This window comes from Pseudopodoces humilis, chromosome 30, assembly GCF_049639895.1.
Source record: "Pseudopodoces humilis isolate 2021_Gansu_Grassland_sample_001 chromosome 30, ASM4963989v1, whole genome shotgun sequence".
Classification (NCBI taxonomy): Eukaryota; Metazoa; Chordata; class Aves; order Passeriformes; family Paridae; genus Pseudopodoces; species Pseudopodoces humilis.
This window is the reverse complement of record NC_142229.1, coordinates 541,739-565,035: the sequence shown is the minus strand read 5'-3', so window position 1 is coordinate 565,035 and position 23,297 is coordinate 541,739. Positions and strand designations below refer to the sequence as shown.

At 41.8% G+C, this 23,297-nt stretch overlaps 1 protein-coding gene across 4 annotated transcripts in view; it reads right to left on the bottom strand.

Annotated features, from left to right (window-relative positions):
• Positions 1 to 1,730: 1,730 nt before the first annotated feature.
• Positions 1,731 to 23,297, bottom strand: part of PPP2R2A (protein phosphatase 2 regulatory subunit Balpha) — a 36,220-nt gene continuing 14,653 nt past the window's right edge. For 3 of the 4 annotated variants that reach the window (XM_088068265.1, XM_088068266.1, XM_088068264.1), the window contains exons 3-10: positions 9,796 to 9,893; positions 6,726 to 6,891; positions 6,144 to 6,289; positions 5,729 to 5,906; positions 4,929 to 5,093; positions 4,236 to 4,405; positions 3,662 to 3,753; positions 1,731 to 2,826 (exon numbers count right to left, since the gene is read on the bottom strand). In XM_088068265.1, coding sequence (XP_087924391.1) covers positions 2,547 to 2,826; positions 3,662 to 3,753; positions 4,236 to 4,405; positions 4,929 to 5,093; positions 5,729 to 5,906; positions 6,144 to 6,289; positions 6,726 to 6,891; positions 9,796 to 9,893 — 1,295 coding nt within the window. In that variant the 3' untranslated portion in view covers positions 1,731 to 2,546. The remainder of the gene's footprint in view (positions 2,827 to 3,661; positions 3,754 to 4,235; positions 4,406 to 4,928; positions 5,094 to 5,728; positions 5,907 to 6,143; positions 6,290 to 6,725; positions 6,892 to 9,795; positions 9,894 to 23,297) is intronic. The other variant, XM_005532238.3, reaches the window with a different exon arrangement.

The following is a 23,297-nucleotide window of genomic DNA, read 5'->3' as shown; positions in this document are numbered from 1 at the left end:
CAGTGTGCTTAGAGAATTCTCTAATGGATAGTGTGACAGCATAGGCAGGAGCTGGGTTTGGTGAGGACAAGTTAAACCTCAGATGACACCTCAAGGATCACCATTAGCAACCCTAACGTTTTCCCAAGGCAAGCTTTAACCCATCCCAGCAGGTAACCCAGGGTAACCCAGCTGCGCTCCAAGAGGAAGCTGTACTGGAGTATTGCTCTAGGTGACTGCACCCAGTCACTTGGTGCCATCTTCACGTGCTCAGCTCTAGCTGGGGCTGTGCTGAGCACCTTCAGTGCATCCCTGGGGCTCTGGGTGGCACAGGAACAGCAGCCTCAATTCCACAGCCCTCATCTTCCCAATCCAGCACCGTTAAACCTACACCTTTCACCAAAACACGGTTTCAGCAGCTGCACAGCAAAAGTGTCTCATCACCTCTGTGCCCTCACGCTAAGATAAAGAATAAACCCTGGCCGTGGAAACAGCTGTGCATGTGATTAATGTTACTCAACGAGTTGTTTCTTGAATGGTTGGAAAGTCTGGTTGCTGGAGTAAAATTAGTCACATGCTACTAAGTAGGAGTAGGGTGCACTCGTTTATTCACTCACTGGAAACCAGCTGCTGTCCCTGGGGCAGTTCATTTGTTTTACAAGGCTAGCAGGTGAAAAAAAAAGGTAAAATCCTTACAAAGGCTCATGGTCAGGCATGCATGGTACAAGACAAATACTGTATTTAAGAGAACTGGATTAATAAATATTAGAATTTTTACATTTTCAAAACACTGCACAAGGACTTAAAAAAACTGGAGTGATTGCCATAGTAGTCTTGTTAACAACCTCTAACCCAGCCAAAATTTTACAGCAGAAACAGTATCTCAGTTGATCAAATCAGAACGTCATTTTAATAACTAACTCTAAGCCACAGAAATAATTAAATATAGGTAACTCAAAAGTGAAAATTCTCCCAGTCAACGTAAATTCACCATGAATTCAAACTTCACTGAACATTTCCATGAAGGAAGAGCAGAACCTAAAAGCACGTTTAGCAAAAATATCTGGAAGTAAAAACTCATGAGCCTTATAAAGCATCAATATCTAGTTCATCTTTGGATAAACCTTATGTGCTGAAGAGTTGAAATCTCTCACATCACTATGAACACTTATTTCATGCAGCTTCTGTACTCCACGTTTGGCTCCTGGCACCAGTGAACATTTTTCTAAGTGCAGGAACTTTGCAAAGCCAAAAGCCAGAGGAAAACACTTGCATGGTTAAAACTACATTTCCAGTTAGCAATAAATACAGAAAATAGAGCAGCAGAATGCAGTGCAGTCATTAGCTATGGAACCATGGTGCTGGTACTACAGAATACCACACAAGAGCTCAGACAACTTCTCACAAAGCCACAGGGGACTTGGTGCTCTAAACAAGGCATTAAAGGTATTTTATCCTAAAACAAGGCATTGAAGAAACCAGGACAAAACGAAACATTAAGACATCAGTCCCATAGAATGGAATTTAAAACCTGAAGATATTCTATTCCCTTTCTGATTAAAGCAACAGGTGAAAAAGAGGAGCATTCAAGGACACAGGAAGTGACTGCTCAGATCAAAACCTGAGAGGAGTTGTGGTGCCGAGATGGAAGTGGTCACTCACTGGCTGGTGCTCAGGTTACTCAGGAGTGAGTGAAGGTACCTGTGAAATCCCTCCCTCTCTTCATTCCCATGAAAAATAATTAATACTGGTTAAAATCATTACAAAAAACATCATTTTATTTTCATGCATCTAAGGTAAAACACAGAGTATTTGTATAAAGAGGTAGATTAAAAAAAAAAAAAAAAGAAAACAGATTTTCCATTCTTTGTCACTTTTATTCAGTAGTTTGTTTGTTTTTTTCCTTATTTTCTCTTTTTTTTGGTGCCAGACATGGCAAGGAGTGATTACAGTCAACTGTTTATTAAAACATTTGTTGCAACACAGACCCCCTTTACCACTGACCCCAAACGGACCCATTTTATGTGCTTTATTTTGTTTATTTTTTTCCATACACCACCACCGAGGCAAGGTGGAGGGGGACAAAGGGGGAAGGGGGAGTCCAGGAGGCCAGAAGGAGGAGGAATGCTACAAGCCACAGCAAGAATGAGCTGTATTTAATAAAAAAAGGGGGCCACGAATGATACAGTAATGAGGTTACACAATTAAATCCCATAGCATGATTGAAGGCTTTCCCTGTGTCTGACGTCATCACAATGGAAGGCATAAAAAGTGGAGTAAACCGATGTTGAGACAGTCCAGTCTAGTCCATTAGGCAAGATGGTGCAAGTAGTCATTTAAATTAAAAAGTGCCCTATCCTCACCTAAATGGCTAGCAGGCATGGAGACAACAGAGCCACAGAGCCTTCTCCATGGAGCTATAAAAGTGTGTTGTCATATGGCACATTTTTAAACACTGGAAAGGGGTGCCATAATGGACCTCTCACTTGCTTTCATTACAGGTACAAATGCTAGATTCAACTATGTCAACTATGCAGGAAGTGACTCTTCAGTTAGGAATGCCAACCCTAATTCATCTTGTCTTGAAATATATACAAGTTGTTTGTGGTAGCTACAGCAATGATGTTCTCCTTGGGATGCCAGGCTGTGTGCAGGATCTTCTTGTTGAAGTCTAAGCTGTCGACACTGATCTCGTCCTTCTTTCTCTTGCCGCTGGCGCACACCTTGCGCGGCTTCAGCACCGTGCGGGGTTTGTTGTTCTCCCGGGACGCCTCCAAGGTGATGTCTCGCTTCGTGTTTCTGTCAAACATCCTGAAGAAGTTGTTGTAAGATCCTGTCATGACAATGCTGCACAGAGGGGGAAGGAAGAAAGAGGTCAGTTGGGAATTCCTTCTCCTTTTAGCAAGCTGGAGGGTCCCAGCTCAGGCCACGCAAATGGAAAGGAGGTGGCCTCACCCACACCTGTTACAGCTAAAAGGAAGCAGGTACTGCAACATTTTATAAATCTAAAACCTCCCAAAAGCACCCTTTTTCCTTCCCTGGGACTTTTGAGGTATTTTGTTATCTAAGCACCTCCAATATCATTATTTAATTTGTTTTTCACACCCACAAGAGATCCAACAAACCCCAAACACACTGGATTTTTAGTCATGTGGTTTTAGTGACACTCAAGCTGTGTAAATTTAGGTACTAAGCAGCACATCTAGTTTGTGAAAATCCCTTATAGCTCCTGATTCTGCATCAGCTGCTCAGTAACAAAAATACACTTACATGTTTCCCTGTCCTTCCTTTGCCTCAAAAAATATTTGAACAGATAAATGCCAAATTGAAAAAAAATAAATAAAAAAGCATCACGCCTGACAGTACTGACAGGGAACCTGAGCTGCTTTACATGCAGCAAATAAGCAGTTAATGACATGATTATCACAGAGGCAAGAGCTGTCCTAAGTGGTGTTACTGGCAGGTCACTACCATGGCAAATCACTGTAAAAAGGAATATTCCTGAAGTTTTTCCCATGGCTTCCCCTAGGTGTGTGCAGATTCTTACAGAGCTAATAATGCACATGTTAAAGTCTACTGAAGTACTACAGCGTTGTCCAAAACCAGGTATTTGAGGGCCACTGCCCATTGTAAGGACAGCTTGGAAAGATCTGAAGTGCAGAGGGATAAGAATTCCACTTGCCTGTCTGATCCATTCCAACAGCATTCAAACTTGTCAAAAATGCAATCATTCTCATACAGCGAGCAGAGTTTACTTCTGAGGTATTCATGCACCTGGAAAAGAGGGATCAGAGAAACTGAGTGAGCATTAGACTCACACACCTGTAAAACAGCCCTCCCAGACTGTTCCAAAAGCAAGGAACCTGAGCCTCCTGACAAGAGCTCTTCCTTGTAAAGAAAACAGCAATTTTCAGTGGTGGCTAAAAACATTTTACGAAAAGGAAATGTTTCATCTCCCGTTTTCTTCAGGAAATAACAGAACATAAAGACTTATGGTTCTCATGGCTGGAGATGACCTCTCCACCTCCCAAATTCCTGCTGGGTAAGAAGGAGGCTTTTTCAGCCCCAAACACAGGTTTGGGTTCTGCCACAACCCTGCAAATATTAAGATCTTTCAAGCAGGAGTGTGGAATCCCCAAACCTCAGGGATGCTCTGCCTGAATCTGCAGACAAAACTGCCACATCAAGACCATCAGTAAGACTCAGCCTCTGTCCAGGTTTTTTAATTTCCAACTCCCATGATTTTCACCCAATACCTGGTACGTTTCCACAGGTCTATTTTCCATATTTAAATCCCAGATCTTCACTGACAGATAATCTCTAGTCATCATATAGCGACCACTATGGCTAAATTTGACATCAGATATGGAAGAGATGATTTCAGAGAAAAATGATCTGTTGCTAGGATCTTCTGGTTCTTCAAACACTGCAGAAAATAAGACAGGCATTTCAAGAAGTAAGTTTGTATCTCTTTGATACAAAATACACCTGAATTACTTTAACATTAAGCTTTCCATCTTGTGTTACTCTGTGTTTTATAAAATAACTTTCAAGGAGAAACATTTGTAATACAGTTGCCATACTCTGTTATTGTTGGAGCAAGCCAAGGTCAGCTTCTTACAAAACATGAATTATTTTCTAATATGTCAAGTCTTAATTCACACATGCTAGATTTCCAGCATCAAGTACAGATCAAATGGCTTTTAACCACCTGAAGTCTGCAAAAAGCCATTCCTGGTGTCTAAGCAGAAGCTGCTACTCATTTTATTCACTATCTTCACTCCAGAAAAACATAAATATAATTTTAGGATTTATTTAGATTTTAGGCTTTAGATCTGTTCAATACACTACAGGAATCCTACACAAATGCACCAAGATTATCTCAAACACTGAATTGTCTAACAGCAAATGTCCTCTGGCGCAGGGAGACACTGAACTGCAGCACTCACACTTTGAATGTCTGTCACAGAGGGCTGATGCCCTCATGTCACACAGGCGAATGGTGCCTTTACTGCTGCTGTAGACAAACGTGCTGCAGCTGTTGGGGTGGAACTCTGCAGCTGTGATCACCTCTGTCAGCTCCTCCATGTTGGCAGGCTTGATATCTACAATATCTGCAGCAGCTCGTTATGGAATTGCCTCTAGTGAAATGGGTTTTTTCCCAAGGTATTTTTCAGTTTTAGATGCTTGCAGAAATGCTGCTTCAGGCTTGTGAGACCCAGGCACAACCCAGGCAAGAGTTAAAAGCAAGCCACACAATTTGTCTATAAAGCAAGGTGGTAACATCACATTCTGTATCAGTTTCAAGACAATTCTTACAGCAGCAAAAACCTGCTTCAGTTTTGCTCCACTCCAGCAGTAATTAACTCTATACTATATATTATCTCCCAAGTTTTTCATATTGAACTTTATCTTGCTTAAATTCTAATTATACTGCTACATTATAAAATGCTGCTTCGTATTAAAAACTATACACAGCTGTGGCTTCTCCATCCCTAGAAATGTCCAAGGCCAGGTTGGAGCAACCTGGGATAGAGGAAGAGGTTCTGCTGACCTGGATAAGCTTTAATGTCCCTTCCAAACCAAACCATTCCTTCTCCAGAAGTAAAAGCCCTTACAATCACAGGGAGAAATACCCAGTATTAATGGAGATGAATTCTCTGTTTATATACTAAACACATCTGATGAAAGGAAATAAAATGCAGCAGTTTTCCTGTTCCCATCCTACAGAACAATGGCAAAAGGATACTAAAACTTCTGTCTGTGATTTCTAGGTGCCACAGGTTGATCCGCAGGTCGTCTGCGGACAGGTACGTTTCATAGTCACTATTGATGGAGATGGAGTTGATGTGATATGTGTGGGCATTGGCAAATATCCTCCGTGGGCTGGCTTCCACCATGAGGTCCATAGGCCTGAACACTGGCACCTGCAACACACAGAGCAGGGCGAGAGTGAGAGCCAGAGCCAGCACCAGCACTGCTCAGCACAGCTCTTCGACGTGCCACACCAAATGGAGTATCTCAAAAGTCAGTATTTATCTCAAAAGTCAGTATTTCTGCCGAGTGGCATCACAGGCAAGATGAAGTTAAGGATGTGATGGGGGCAGCTCCTCCCAGAGCCATGGGCTGGGAGAGGAGAAATTAGCTGCTTGTGAGCTACTCACCCGTAGTGTTGTAACTGTAGTAGGATCCCTATACCGTCCATCCTCCTCCTTTAAATTATAACCCTCGGGTCTTTTGTCCCTTTCACTGATTTTCCATAACTTTATTGTTTTATCTGCAATGAAACAGCCACAGCTTAAAATGAGAGCTGTGGAGAGACACCAGTCATCACTGCTGATGCCTTCAAACAAGACAAGGCCGCCCACATGCACCAAAAAAGACAAAAATGCTGCTTGGGGAAAACAAGACAAGATAAAAAGCATTAAAAAACCTCCTCCACAGTTTGTTCTTTTTATAAGAGTTAGAGCAAGTTTCAGTTAGGACAGGGATTGCTATGAATGATTAATGTAAGCTCTGACACGGGGACTCACATACACATGAAGGTCTCTGGGCTATAAAGCAACTAAACCCCAAATACACCACCCCCCTGTGCTGGGGACACCTGTGCTCAGGGAAGTCACCAGAACCACATCCTCAGACCCTTGCAGTTAAACCCTGCTTGATTCCAGCCTTTTGGAGAGGGTTAGACCAAATCCTAATAGCAAGCCCACATAATAACATGTTATGGTGCAAAATAAACTTACCATTTGTAGACAATAAAAACTGAGCAGCATTTTTCTGGGGTAACCACCTAATTTTGTTGATCTTCTCTTCAATTTCTAAACTTTTCAAGTAGTCAAACTCTGGTTCATGGCTTTGAAAGGTACTGTAAACATTGTATTCTCCCCTACTGTGAGACTGGGTTTTGTTCTGAAAAGAGAATTAAATGATCAATATATGTATACATCGCACATTGGGGTACAACCTGCTTGATTTTCATGAGCCTGTGAACCAAATGAAATGAGCATCATCTCTATTGCAAGAAATTTATTAAAGTTTCTACTATTTTGGATAAGAAAACATCAGAGAACAGACAATTTATGCAGCAGTTAAGTTTCCAGAAACTCCCCTCAGAATGTGAATAACATCTCCAACAAGTTTTCACATTAATGCTGAGCAGCTGAACAAACTAACATTTTGCCCAAATATTTTATTAAAAAAAACCCAAAAAAACTACAATTTGTTTCATCTTTAATTTTTCCACCTTTGTTGTTTAAAGGGAATATTCCTTCCTCTGCAATACACACACAAATAGCAAATCTACTCTGTAAGTACATTCAGCTTTTCAGGCACACTATGGAAATCCCACATGGCACCTCTAAATTTATACCAGCAGCTCCACTATTCTGGTTTATAATCTCCAAGTCCCATGAGAGCTTCTGAACTGCTTAAGCAGCTTTTTCTTCATCATTCCAGAAGGGCAAAAAGCTCATCACCTCTGCTGAATACAGCTCTGGCATTAGAGTCACCCCTGCAGTTACCTGTCTAGGTGGAAATGTTTGCAAAACTGAAAAGCTTGCACAATTCCTCGTTCTGAAAGCTGCGTCTTAGGCACCAAAATATTGCACTGCATGGGCTGAACCTTGAATTTCATCCACTGTGTACAGAAAACTGGATCCATTTCTGGTGTAGTGCTCCCCACATTTACCTGAAGTGGTTTCAAGCTGAATTTTGTGATTTATTCCTGTCCCACCCACTCCAGAGATTGCACCATCAGATGCCTTTGCTATGATGTTCCTGGCTGGGGACTTTGCTCCTTCCTTCCCTGGTGTCTCATGTCCATGGGCTCATTTCATCCCTCAGTACCTCACCAAAACACATCTGATACAACCCTTGCTGGCCCACATTTGTCACATTCCTTGCATCATTTTCTCATGCTTCATACCCTGAGAGCTGGCAGGAATTCTTACACTTTAAAATAAGCTGGGGGCAGGGAAGGGATAAGGGGACAAAATGCTCAGAAATCCCATTTGGCCCAAGAATTCTGTACCCCACCTGTCCCTTACACTGGTTTTCCCACCCTGGAGGATGGAAGGGACTTTGTTCTAAGCCTCAGTCAGAACTAACAAGTGAAGCTGGGTCGCTGCATGGAAAAGCTTGGAAAGGAAATCTATTGTGCTGTAGGAAATACCTCAGGAAATCCAGAGAACTTTCTTTCAATTCCAGACTTACCAGACTGAGGCTTAAATATCCAACGTGTGTATTCTAGTAAAACTTTACAGCACCAGAATAATACATAAACCCAGTAATACATGAAATCCATCCTGGGAATAAAATCAAAATTTAAACTCTTGAGTCTCATGGTGCTCAAAGGAAAAAAAAAAAATCCAGACAAGGAGAGGTGTTGGCCCAAGTGCCTGACGTTAAATTCCAATTTAGGTAATAGCACTGTGCCTACGCAAATTCCTCCTCGGTTTCTGTGAGATGCAGCATTCACTTCCTGCCTGGCACTGAGCTGATGTCACTGGCTGCCACATTCCAGCCCGGAGGTGGCAGCAGTTTGGCAGTGGGTGAAGCCACGCAGGTTTGCACAGCTCTTCACACAGCCCTTGTCAGTGTTTCTCTTCCTGCAGGCGTGGTCTGCAAAGCTCTCCAGTGCAGTGTGGCAGAAAGAGGCCCAGAATTCCTAATAAAACACTTCTATTTTATACACTTCCACATATAAAACCTGCTCTAGACAGTTTTTTGTTGGAACAACCAACTACCAGTGCATCAGGGAATCAAATTCCTAAAAGCAAATCATTCCCTAAACACAGAGAAGCCAAAAAATGCCAAAAACAATTCTGTGGAATTTCATCTGACAGCCCAGGTGGTTCTTCCCACCCCTGGATCCCAGCTCCTAAGGATGTGAGCTTGGATTATGCTCCAGAAACCAAGGAGTCATTTAAACACAGCTCACCTAAGAGCAGGCAAGGAACTGCTGCAACTTTAAGCTACGCAAGAGGATTCTTAAAAGCATCAAGCTACAACCCAAGAATTAAAAGTACTAAAGAAATAAAAAGAAAACAATAAAAAGACACAAAATATGTCAAGAGCTGGTGCCAGGCAGCCCCACTAGATGTCCCCACTGACCGAGGGGAGCTGCTGGCACAGGGACAGTGCCCCTCCCACAGACCAGCCCCCTCCTCTGGGCACCGGAATTCCCAAGCTTTGGGCGTTTTAAAATGGAAATTAAAGACTAAACAAAAACTAACAGTGACACCTCTTATTTCTCCCTGAAATCCCCTCTGAGTGAAATACATTCTAACCACAGCAACTTCCAACTATAGCCTCAGTTAAAATCAGGCACTGCAGCTCAGCTGCCCACTGACATGGGGGTAGCACCTAAAGACCAAAAAACAAGGACAAAAGGAGAAAAGATACCCCTGCTACAAGGATTCTTTGGTTTTACCTGATTGAGACCAGCGTGGAAAAGGACATCTGATGTCACAGTCACACACCTGCTTAAGGGCAACTTTTAATATCCCCAGCTAAATCTGAAATCATTGTCACAGGCAGGAAGAGTCATTGTAAAAGAACCAACTTCAGCTCCCTCAAGGGTCTTTTGTGTCCTACCCCCTTTTGGTTTTCACTTTCAACATTCTTCAGACCACAGCCAAAGAGTATTTAAAATAATTTCTATCAGTGCCACAAGGTTCTCATTAAATTTCAGTATTGTAATCACTTATCACACAGGCATGCACTTTGTGTAAAGGATTTTATAAAAACATACTCCTTCCCTTTAAAAAAGGAACAGAAAGAACAAGAAATACAGTGTTATTAGACAGCACTCACCTCCTGCTCCTGTTGAAAGATGACAACTCTCCCTCCCTTGTCTCCTGTTGCTAACAACTCTCCAGAATGGTTAAATTCTACTGTAGAAATTATATCCGCTGCAGAACAACAAAAATAAACCCCACAGATTAATCATTCTAAATACCAAGTAGCCAAGAAAGCAACAATTTAAGAAAAAAACCCAAACCATTAAAAAATCATGCTTTAGTTAAAGGACATCTATGAAATGCAAGTAGAAGTTCCTTCCAAAAAATAACAGTAATTTTTAAGCTGTACATTTGAGAAGCATTAATAGATCACCATGCCAGCACTACAAGCCTGGTGTTGTGCAATACTTTGTTCTTAAAAGTTTAATATCATCAACTTCTTAGAACTGATTTTCCTACTCTGACTCAACTTTAGATAATATAGACTGTACCTTCCTAGAGAAACTGTGTACATTTATTTTCTCAATTTTTCCTAATGCATGATTTAGATACAATCATCATCCATATGACCTCAAAGCACCTTTTTTTTTTTTTGGTTTTTTTTAAGGACTCAGTACACATTTGATAACCTAAAGGCAAAAGGTATCAGGGAAGAAAACCATCAGTGTTTAAGGAATGCAAGGAGTAAGCAACAGCAGAAAACAAGGAAAAAACCTCAACAGTCTCCAAAAAACCCAAGTATCTCTTCTGGATGAAGGAGGTTTACATTATCACAAGTGTTTTTATAGGGAGTGCTAAAATTAAATTGTGAATATACACTGACAAGAATAGTAATCCCTAGTATCAAACTGAACTGTTCATACATCAGAAAGGATAAATTACAACTTAAGCTCAAGCCCACCCATTCACATTTCCAAAGGTACAAATGCTCCTTGAACTCCCAAACAACTGAATCAGAAGCCAAACCATTTTTGAAACACCAAACTGCAACACAACTCTATAAATCTAATTTTCTGCAGGAGAAACTACTTGAGAGTTTTACAAGTCTTGAGGCCGTTTCACTTCCATGCCAGTCAGCTGTAGATAAACAGTATTTTCTGTGGGATGGTTTCTTTTTTCTCCATTGCATTTGTAACATTCTAGAGTTAAAAAAGATCAATACCTGCTTGACTTAGAGCCAAACACCATCTGCACAGAGTTTTGTATTGTACAAACTGCCTCAGAGATGCCCCCACCAACCTCGCTGCCACTGTCACCTGGCACTGCTCCAGCTGGCTGGAATGGCTCCAAAGGGAGTTAAGGACAGAAACACAACCACAGCCTGTACCTCACTGAGCCAGTACCCACATCACACACACTAAAACTTCCATTCCAGGGCTCATTTTCCTCCCAAAGGCAGCAGTTACTCCAGCCAGTCATTCTTCTATTTGTGACCAGGATCAAGTGATTTATCTCACATCTGTATGGCTTGACGGGCAAAGCACTGAGCTGCAGATGTGGTGTTTGACAGGTACCTCTCCTAGGTGAGCACAGTGTGGAGATAAACAATTCATCAATGTGCAGAAAGTGGGAGGTGCAAACCAAGCAGTCCAATTTTGACTTTTCCACACAATGCAAAGCACATGGTTGTACTCCTCCAACAGGAAAATACCTTAAAAGATTATCAATTAATTGAAGAAAAACTCACATCTCTCAGCAGTGAGAAGTACACAGAATAATTACTACTGTGAAAAACACAGACTTAACACTACAAGCTCTGACAATCTTGAAACTGATAAGACAACACAGTAAATTATCAGCAGATCCAAGGTGTCCATATATGTGGAAAGAGAAGAGCAAATTAAAAGTTGCCTTAGAAATCTCATATATCCATCTAAGAACAGATGGATAAATTAATCAAAGTACTTATTTGGTGAAAGTCATGGGAAAGTTTAGAACAGGCAGCAACAGCAGCCAGAAAAACCTTTAATTAAGAATAAAAAACCTCTATTTTCCTAGGTCTGATGATGCTATATATTATATTTACTATAATAGAAATCTCATGTATAGCAGAAACACAACAACTTTTTTGTAGATCCCAGACATTCTTGCTTTTGCATTTAATTTCCAGGAGAATCCAAGCTGCAAACACAAAGCTGCTCCTGCTGGGAAATGATGCCAGTGCCAGGAGCACCTGGGAGGGCTACTGAAGGGAGAAGCAGATGTGTAGTGCCCTACTGTCACCACATCGATGGCTGCTGGAAATAGGATGCATTTCAGTGCCCTCTTCCAGCAGAGTGTCAGAGATAAATAACCATTGACCCCTTATCTGATTCCCAAACCCCTCCTAGGCCACAGGGTTATCTGCTGTCACACCCTACCCTGGAGATCAGATTTGCCTTCTCCTCCCCTCAAGCACCTCAGGACATCTCTGACACCAAGATGCATGTGACATTGCCAGTGCTGAGGGTTTCAAACACTACATGGCAGCATCAATCACAAGAGATGAAGACATGATTGTGACAAAGACAAAAATCATGACAGCAAGGTACAGCCGCATTCCTGCAGGGCACCTGCAATACCAACTGAACCAGGTTCTCATTCTTGCAGGACTTTGGACAAAGAATTCACAGGTTATTACATCATTTACAAGTATTTCTCTGCACAGATCTAATACTAGTCCTTTAGTTCCATTCAATATTCCTTCACAGACACTTATTGTTGTAGAAATGCTTCTGAGACTGCTAAACGCTTTCAAATGATGTTATTTAGTGACCTGAAAGCAAAGGGGTGGTGGGGTGGGAATCACCTATACAACCTGAAATCCATTTACGAATTAAAACATTCTGCAGCAGGTTGAGCAGATCACAATGGAAACACAGAGCTGCTGCACAGCTGTATCCCCACCTCAGAGATATAAAACTCAACAGTCGAACCAAGCCACTGATGACAAAAATCTCAAACTCAAGAGAGGCTTTGACCCATCAGCACATGGAGACAGGACAGATTCTGCTTCCCCCGGAGCCATCCAAAGCTTCCCACAGCTCTCCCAGATTCAGCAGCTACAATCTGACCAAGCTTTCCTTTCCTTCTGCACATCATCTTTATGTTCATGACCTGCTTTAGGTTTTTTAAGCTTCAATGAGACATCTTCGCTTTTCAAGTGCCCCAACAAAACCACCAGCAAGATCTGGACACTTGACTGGATTCAATCAGGACTAAATTCTTCCATGGTAGACATGGAGACAGGGACCTGAGAGCCAAAAAAACATTTAAAACAAGGTGTTTTGACAGGGAATAGGAAAAGGATAAAACACATTTCAAAGCTGCAGGCAGGGCTCTGAGACCACTGGGCCAGTGTATTGGAAAGAAAACTAGTTCAAATTAAAAAAGAAGAATAAAGGAATTCAACAGATCTGAAACGACTTTTCCCCTGTTAAAAGCAGTGTTTGGAACAAGAAAAATTCAGTGACAAACACTTAAAAATCACTTTCACACTTTAGGGGCCTTCCACATGTTGCAGTGAATGCAGAATGGGTGCATTGGCACCAAGTTTTCAGAAACTTTAAAGAAGGGACTGTGATGAGGTTTTACCACTATCCAAGTATCTATAGAAAAAGGGAATAAACCAGCTTCATCAATCCAAACCAGCAAAAGAAAACTGCCAATGACTTCATTCCAGAAAGCCCACTGCAAACCTGAAAAGCAATTCTGTATGCAAATTTGTTACCAATAATAGAATAAAGGGGATTTTATTAGTAGAGAAGAGGCTATTTATTTTAATGTTCCATGAACTTTATATAAACTCTGCTTAGAAAACATGCTTGGTAGGCAAAACATGTCACCTACTCTGCAGCATCGAGTCAATCATGGCAGGAACAAAGAGAGGCTTTATTTCAGCATACCCAAAAGGTTTCTGTGCAAGTTTTTGGAATCACGTTGATCTGCTGGCTAAGCAGAGAGCAAGTAAATCAGAGTGTTTACACAAGTGGAGCAATCTCCTGATGTTCCCAAGGACTGAACAAAGAATTGCAGCTTTTAAAAAGCATTTTAAAATTATTTAGAAAGTATTGTTTATAAACCTTCTCAGTGGCTCAAAACACCATTTCTGGAATTTTCCAAAGGAGCAACTCAAAAAAATCTTGTCCATAAAGCAGAGCAGATTATTTAAAGGCTGGCAATTCTGTCCTGGGGAGTGAAAACTGAATTCACTGACCTAACGTGGAGACCACTTCCTCAGTTTATCAGCCTGGAAAAGCTTATTTTCATCAAACTAAACAGCAATCAAGGATTGATCATTCCAAGGATACGTCAGAAACTGTCTCAAAAGAAAAACATTAAGAAACAACTTTTAGGACTGGTACTAAAATACATGGAAGCTCAAATAGCCTCAAACCGAGGAAGCAGCAGGGGAATGGATAAACATCATGAGAGATAAAGACAGTGAAATATTTGAATTTGGTACACAACTGCTGAACATGCCTGAGCCATTCTTCCTAAAGTGAGCAAGAGTATCTTGTCCAGGAGAACCTGCAGACATTAAGTGTCTGGAAATCACTTGGGGCTGTTTGGTCTTTTCCAATCCAGGTTGAAGCAAAACCTCCCTGCTTCAAATACTGAACAGATGTAACTTCCAGAAACTCCAGCTCAAGTCCCAGCTAATGACAGAAATTCGTGGCTTTTGATTGGACTTTCTTGTTTGTAATAATGGTTTTGTTTTGGAGTTATGTACTTCATCATTGGGAAACAAAACCCAAACAAACAATGAAAGACACTGGAGAGAAAACAAAAGCTCTTCCAAGGCTTCAAATATTTTAAGCAGCTCCACAACACACTGAGTCATCCCACCAACACCCCATTGTTTGTGATTTGGATTGACTACTTTATCCAGAGTCCTGATATATCGTGCATTTATCTCTGTATGTAGTGAGGTGTTAATCCCAAAGTGAACAGGAAGGCTGTTTAAACAAGATTGAGGTAGGGTGACCACACATCTGTGTGCAGAGAGCTCCCAACACAGGGTACCACAACTTCACACCCCAGGAAAAGAGCAAGAGCAAAATGCCATGCACTGTTTAGTGCTGGTGGTATAAAACAAAACACCCTCTGCATTCCAGCCTCATTCCTAATTTATGTCTGTGGAGAGGGGGAAGGGAACACAAGAATTGTATGCTCTAAAGTTACCATGACCAGTTTTACTATTGACTTCATTTCCCTCTTTCTTTATTCACTTGCAGGAGTGATTCCCTGCATTCATTCCATCTCCCTGAAGTGACCAGGCAACAAATCCAAAGGCAGCTGGGAGAAGGCATTCCACTGCTCAATTTACTGCTTGAGACTCGTTCCAGAAGTCCTTTAAATAGATCTCTTCTCTACTAGAGAGGGCATTAAAAATATATTAATTCCTTCAAATATGGGGACAGGAAGAAATGCACGTAGAAATAGAGAAGCCAGAAAGGGGTTATTGCCCTTGTGGCAAAAGCCCTCCCTCTGTGCTGTGCATCTCAGCCAGAGCCAGCTGGTTCCTTGTTCTCTCCCAAGTACCAGCTCTGGAATTTTGTAGCAAACAAAGCTGCCCTCCTTCCCAGGGAAGGGAATTTGTCTGATGGCCAGCTCACTTCTCAGGACTGTTGGCCCTGCTGGGGCAGACACAAACACACGGGAGCCCAGGGTGCAGCTCCAGCAGACAGTAATTAGGCTGGGTTTGCTGGCTTCTGCAAACCTGGGAGCTGTACAGAGACCAGGAAGATTTACAGAGCGTTCCCTGGCCTGCACGTTCACTCCAAGTGAGTGAACTCGCTTGAACAGCCCTGGGAGGCTGAAAACTAAAAACATGACCATGACGAGGTTGTAATTTTCCTGCTGATGCTGAAAGCATTTCGTGCCCTTTGAGGCTGAGACTCTCCCAGTCCTATTTACATCCCTACCCATGTGGAGCATACACAAGATACCAGTGGCCAAACAGGGAATACACTTCACAGAATAAATTACTCACCTAAGTAAAATAATCAAATATAAGCCTTGTCAACCAGGCCTAAACTACCATGACTTCATTCTAATTTCCTGGACTCCTCTATACTCCCATTGATTTTCTTTTATTCACCCTTTCTTCTCCCTTTCCTCCTCCAACTTCGCCAATCTTTGAGAAAAGACACACTAGGGAAGTTCTAGTTCAACAATGAGCTCAACTTTAGATTAGAAAGCCAGAGTGATTTACTCATTATTATTACTACTACACATTTAATTTGTAACTTTTTATTTAGCTCCCTAAAATAAAAGTTTGATACTGCTTGTTTAAGCTTCTTCTTTTGCAACTTTTTAAGTTGCATTAGCATGCCCCATACCTGCCCTGCTCACTATGGTCTCCCAGGTAAGCAGGGCTCTACTCTTGCATTGCAAAGCACAGCTCAGAGTGTGCCACATCCTCCTGAGATCACTCTTTGTGCTGTCAAATCCATGCAATGACAGCGAGAACACTGTTATCACCAGCCTCCAGAAGCGGGAGCTGGAATTAAGTCACTTTTTTAATGGGAGGAGGAACTGGAGGCAAGGGAAAGAACCAGTACTCCAAGACTCCATAGGATTTCTATGTATTAGGATGGCACAGAATTTACAGCTGCGCTTGTAACACTTAGATATTCTATGGGTAATGCAACTCAATACTCAAGTACAAAACAATGTTATTTTGGTGGTTTCGCAAATTCATGCAAATAACTTTTGTTAAGCCTCATGGCTTCCTAGAGAACACAACAACAAACTTCCATCTCTCCCAGGATGGAATTTAGCAAGGAATTTAGAATTCCTAGCAGGAATAGTGGCACCAGCCCTAATCTTGTTGTCATTACTTTTATGTAAGGCCAGTAATGCTCCTAACCAGCTTTACCAGGCTCAATGCTGAGAGCAGAACAACTCCAAATCCTTCTGTCCCATGCACTAGAAGCTGCTCCTCCCTGCAAAGCCAGAGTGAGAGGATGGCATTCGAACTGCAGAGAACAGGATTACCACAGAAGTGACTCAAAAGCTTCTACAAGCTGGGATAGGAACAAATACGTAGATTAAGTGTTTTACAAGATAATAGTAAAGCAGAGAAGAGAGTCACCATCTGCTAATCTCTCATCTGGAACAGCAGCTTCTTTCTTATGCATCCAGAAATCTTTATGCAATCTCAAGTTAACTCTGGCATCAAAGTAACATCCTCATTTAACCAGAATTCATAGAAAGCACAATCAACATCACAATCCATGTTGGAGAGACAGCAGCACATGGAATGTTTTCACTCTTGTGTTTGGCAAACAACTCCTGTGCCTCACTTGGGCAACTGCTTCAACATCTCCACTCAGGGCAAGTTTCCCCCACCAAATTCACCGTTACTATTCCCCACAGTCCATTTCTGGACCAAGGCAAGAGACCAACAAAGAATTGTGTAAACCCAGCAACGCTCAGAAGGAGCAGAAATCACTACAGAGAACTCTTATAATCATCTTCAACAGACACTGCCATCACCTCAAACTTCTGTGAACAATGGCAACACAATTCATTTCTGTTCAACGATTTGTATTTTGCTAAGCTAACAGATAGCTGAGACTGAGCTGAAGGCATCAGATGAGTAAATTTGCTGTGGGGGAAAGCAAGGAACACACTCAGGAGCAGCCACATCTCCAGCTAGCACAGCTGGATTTGCGAAGGCCACAGAGCCCACACTCAAAATGCCACTTAACTGCATTTCTGTGTGCAGTCTCCACGAGCTTCCGTCTAAAACAAGGCCAGAATCTGGCTTTGCTAGAACAGAAAGAAAACTGATTTAAAGTGCAGACCACTGCCTTCCTGTCTCCATCTATAGTAGGAAACTCAAGTCTCCAGTACACAGGACTCCAAGACACCTGTGGTGGCAGGGAAAAACAGAGATGACAAACGGCAGTAAGTCAAAGCACTCTGAAAACAGATGTGTCAAATACTGATGTGTCCCTGCTTCCCACCACTGAAAATGACATAAAATTGCTCTGAAATTTTATCTTAGTGAAAAGAAAGCATTCACACTGAAAAATAATACTATGAGCTTAGGGAAGGAACTTTTACACTTTAAATTGATTTAAAACTGTAATCCACTGTGCAATACCTGTACCATGACCACTGTAACCACTGGGCTGTAAGCTTTATTTCTGCTCACCAAGCCTGGCACTGCACTCTGTAACTCCTTGCACGCCAACTTCACTGCAAACCTACAGAAGAAAGCAAACCTATGGGGTTAGGATTTGTTAGCAGGAAACAGTCCTGAACTGACCCCTTGAAACCATTTCATCTGATGAGAGAATTAAATAGTTTTGGGGTTTTTAACCCCAAGTAAGTTTTTATTAGTAAGTGTTTAAAAAATTACTGTGAAAAATGCTCTCCTGTTAAACTCTCAACAACAGCAAACAGAAGAATGTTCTGGCTATACAAACAAATGCAAAGCTGTTTGGTTTCTGGATAGAAACCATTAACCCCCATCACACTGATTAATTACTTTCTATTTTTAGACTTTAAGACATGACTGCAGTTACCTTCAGAACACATGCACAGGAGATCAAGAGGCAAATTCCCTCCTTCCACCAAGCAAAAGACTATCAACTGAATGAGTTTAGTACAAAAAATGCTGCAAACCGGAGTTCCCAGTATTTGTCTTGCCCCTAGATGGACATGATGATCTCGTTGGGAGAACTGATGAAGGCACAAGCAGTCTGATGACATGCAGATAAGCAGGAAAATACATTTACAACAGACCAGATGAATAAACACCCAAAAAACTCCTGCTGCCTGGGCCGCCCAACCCAGGCGCTGAATATTTAACAGGTAAAGGTTAACCTGGCTCCAGCAGTGGTCGATGTGGAAAACATCACACCCTGAAATCAGCAAAACAGGAGTTGTGGCCCTCACTGCAGTTCCCAGGTAGGTCCTTTGGGAGCTGCCTTCACCTTCACCTCACACTCTGAGGTGTGTTTTACACATACACCCAAGGCCATCTACCCCACAGCCCTTGCCACCCTGGAATTGAGGGGGTGTCTGAGGCTTCTGCCAGAGCTCCACAACTCTGGAGACTGCTGTTGTCCCAGGAACTCTGTGTGAACTACTGCAAAGTGAGGACCTTCCCAGCTCAAGACAGAGCCATTTTTCAGCTCAACACAAGCTACATCAGCCTGAAAATACTCCAAACTCAATAATAAGGGATTATTTAATACCTGATGAGAATTCCCTGGAGGCATCCTCTGCCTGGAAACCACAAACAGCAGTTACTGCACTCTGTGAAAGGCAGCTCAGTCTCAAGATGAGCTGAGGCACCACTCCATTATTTCACTTTATCCTTATAGTTTCTAGTCTTTCCAAGAGGCCTCCAAGTTGTCATTTGAGGAATAAATGTGACTAGGAAAGCAACAACTAAGTCAATTCCCCCTTTTAAATCTTCATTACCCAGGTGCAGAGTTTTTCTCCCAAAGAATATCCTAAATAATGTACTCATACAGGGAATTCCACATTACATTAGTAGCATTGCAAACATATTTAGGAAGGTAAGAGACACACATACACAGGGAACATTTTGCTGGGGACAAAGAGCAAGGGATGAGCATTTAGTTCACATCTCTTAAAAACACGCTTCCCAAACTCAAATATTCCTTCAAATATGACAGGAAGTGCCTATTTGCTTTTCCTATTCATACTAATTCAGGTCTATTGTTGGTTGAAACAAAGGTCTTTCAACCTGCATCAACCGTTCCCAGGACATTTGACACCAGTTTATTAATATCATAAACAGGAGAGGCCTGAGTGGCAGAAATCCAGCCCCACTCCTGGTGCCCAGCTGAAGTTACCTCAGAATGGAGGGTGTCTCAGTTTGTGGAACTACAACATTTATCCAGGACCAGGAATAAGCAGTTGAAGGTCACAGTGTCTCCTTGAGTCTTTCTTTGCAGCTACTGTAATATTGCAGAATAATAATTTATTTTCTTTTTAAAAGGGCTCAATCTTTCCTGCTTCCAAGCAGAATTGTTCTGCTTTTAAACAAAAAAGTAATCAACAGTAAATCCAGTGTTTCAGCATTTTTAAATGCCAGGCACCTGTTTGACGGAAAAGCTACTGTGAGGCTCAGTTTCCTAACATCACAAAATTCAGCTGTTGAGAGCTTCCAGCTCCTGAAGCTTGAATCTATTTTCAGGCAGGGAAGAGGAAAAGAAGAGTGGCCCTCCTACTGAGGATGTGTCACACTCAGTGTTGCATCAATCCCCTTTCAGTTACAGTGAAAACTCCTCTTCGCTCAGTCTACGATTACCAAAAAAAGCCTGGGAACAGTAGTTATCCAGAGGTTGGATAACACCACAATCGGAGGCTATGCACCCCCAGCATTCCTTGAGAAAGGATGAGTTTAATGGGAAATAGGAAAAAAAATAACAGGCACACAAAACATATCAAATCTCCTACCTAAGCAACATTTGTGTTAAAAACAGAAGTGCATCATAATTCTTAATTCATGTTGTTTCCAAACATCATCTGCCATAAAAATCCATCTGACATCCCAGGGACCTGGCCTAGCTTTGCTTGTGCCTGCTGCCATCACAGGCCACGTCAACTACACTCAACCTGGAGAAGTTGTGTCCCTGCTCTGATGCAAAGCAGCCCAGAACCTCAAGCTTCCATCAAGTGCCACAGAATTCTGGGAATAAACAAAGGTTTTAACAGCCCACGAGAGTCACAGAACCAAACCTTCCTTAAGTGCACTGAAAAAAATGGGTACACACATATTCTTTCATGCTGCAGTAATAAAACTCTACCTAAAAGCAATTTTCTTCTATCCTCAAGTGAAATATTTGCTAAAAGGTAACAATATGAACTCTACAGTTTGTTTGAAGGGGGACTGGCAGTGTCAGGGTACTCTGCTTCCACAGTTTTGAATACAGATAAAACATCAGTTATTACTGCAACATAGAGATAATTTGGCTAAATTACACAAGAAAGAGCTTCCTTTCCTTGTAATTTTCCCTTTCAACCAGGCATTATCCCTTTAAACCAAGGAGCTGCACTAAGTGTTACACACAATCCATACCAGCTCTAGTTCCTTCAGAAACACTTCCAGCCACCAGAACCTACACTGATTTCTGAGACAAAGATGACAGAATGGTTTAGTTATATTTGTATTGTGTAGAATTTAGTTTGAGAGTTACTCATCATTTCTGTCCTTTGTAGAGCTGCATACAGATCATACATATCTAATTATAGGGGAACAAAATTAACTCCAGCAGGAACCAACTTCATGCCCACAATTGCTTCATCTGAGATCCCCTCAGGTGCCTGAACATTCTGTCACTATCACTCATAAAACTGGAACCTGTTGAGCAATAGGAGAATTGAGACCAAAAAAACCTTATAAATAACAGATTTGATTATTTCTCCTCTAACACAGCATTTGCCTGGTTTTCATACTCTGATATATTGCTTGTTCCATCTTTTCTGCCTGCAGAGCTTTAACTTACAACCTATCATTAATAAAGCTGCAGCAAAACTGCATATCGAATTTTCAAGAGGGTAACAACTCAATTTTAGCACTGCTGAAGACAAAAATTCATGTTTACTGATTTTCCAGAATAAACTTCATGCTGAAACAACAAAATTAAATGTCTATTTCTGACATTTGTGAACTGTAGAAAACACCCTGCTGACCTGAAGATAAAGCACGCCCTAGGAATCTATAAAGATTGAGGAGACCCCAAATCCATCTCAAGCCACCGCTCCCTGGCAAACCTGTAAGTCACAGGCTCGAGGCTCCTCAGGGTTTATCCATAATGCTCATAAAAGTGCTCCATAATTCTCCTAAGACATGCTTTGAAATGCAAGTTATACAGAGCAGAAGGATTCCCCAAAATGCATTAGAAGTATTTGACTGAGTCTTATTGAAGCTTTATTTCTTGTCTCTCTGATAAGTATGTTGGCAATGTATCTGTTTTGCAATCCCAGGCTAATTACCCCTTGGTAGCAGAAGTGCTTTGCTGGAGTGCAGAGCTGCTTGATTTATACTTCCAGTTTCTTAGGGAGCTGCTCTCAATGTGCCTACAATGAATGAAAAAGTGTTCATGAAATAAGAAAAATGAGAACAAGCTCAGAAATACCACCTGGGCCTTCAAAAAGAAAAGGGTGCCAGCACTTGAACTGTTCTTCCCACCAAGAAAGATGGAGAGGGACTATTTCCAAGGGCCTGGAGGGACAGGACAAGAAGGAATGGGTTCAAACTGAAAGAGAGGAGGTCAAGATGGGATACTGGGAAGAAATTCCTCCCTGAGAGGGTGGTGAGGGGCTGGGATGGAATTCCCAGAAAAGCTGTGGCTGCTCCAGTCCTGGACATGTCCAAGGCCAGGTTGGACAGTGTTTGGAGCACCCTGGGACAGTGGGAGGTGTCCCTGCCCATGGTAGGGGTGGCACTGGATGAGCTTTAAGATCCCTTCCAACCCAAAGCACTCCAGGATTCTCTGACTCCAGGTTCTCCCCAGTTATCAGCACAAAGCCAGAGCCTCAGAGCTGTACCAGCACTGATTTCCACTCCAGCCCTAGGTGCACCCCACACCCACAGTGCAGGGGCTCCCTCACCAGGGGCGAGGCCGAGGCTCTGAGCAGTGAAGATCTCAGAGATCCTTTTGAGACTGCTCAGTGGCCACAGCTGAAGGCTTTTAATAAACATCCAAGAGGAGCAGCAGGTACAGCTGAGAGATTTGCATTGAGAGATCATCCTAACGAGCTCCTGTGGGGCTGTTCTCAATGATCCAGCCTCACTCTGTTTGACAGCTGATAAACACATTTGCAACGATAACCAGGGGCTGAGGACACTCCAGAGTCCCCACTCTGAGTAGGGATTTCTCAAATGCTAAAATTACTTTTGTGCTCTTTGATTGCTTTTAAAAGTGAATTTCTTCTTTCTGAGGAAAAAAAAGTTTATGAGCAACAGGACCCACAGAGAATCAGCCTTGTGATCAGGCAAAACACAAAAGTATTTATTCACCTCTTTTCTAATTCACAGAATGTTTTTAAGTTTCTTCTCAAGAATACAAATTACTCGAGACAGCTTACACCGACTATAACTGAATATTCTATTAATTACTGTATTACTTATTCAAGTGAGTGTTTACCTACACAGCACTGAAAAATACAGCCTGTTTCCTAGTGCAGGTATCAATTCACATAATAAACATCCAACCAGTATCAATTTTGGATGTCTGTTCATGGAAAGAATAAACAATTTTAATTTCAAGTCGTATTTACTTGAACCCTAACCTAATGCTTAGTCATTATCTAATAGTGTTTATTTTAAAAATTCTAGAAAGAAAATCTACTTGCTTATGCTTATATTTATTAGTTTTTATTATCCCTTTTTTTCCCCTATGCTCAAGACAGGCGATTTGTGAGTCCTTGGATCTAATTTGATTGGTAATTATTTACTTTTAATTCCTGCTGACAGTCCTCTCATAACCCTATAGAAAAATTCCTCTCATCCACCACAATATCTGCCCTGAAGTACACACTAATAACAGGCTAAACAGTCCCTCAGCAGACCTTACTTCAGATCTTTTCAGGGTTTGTTTG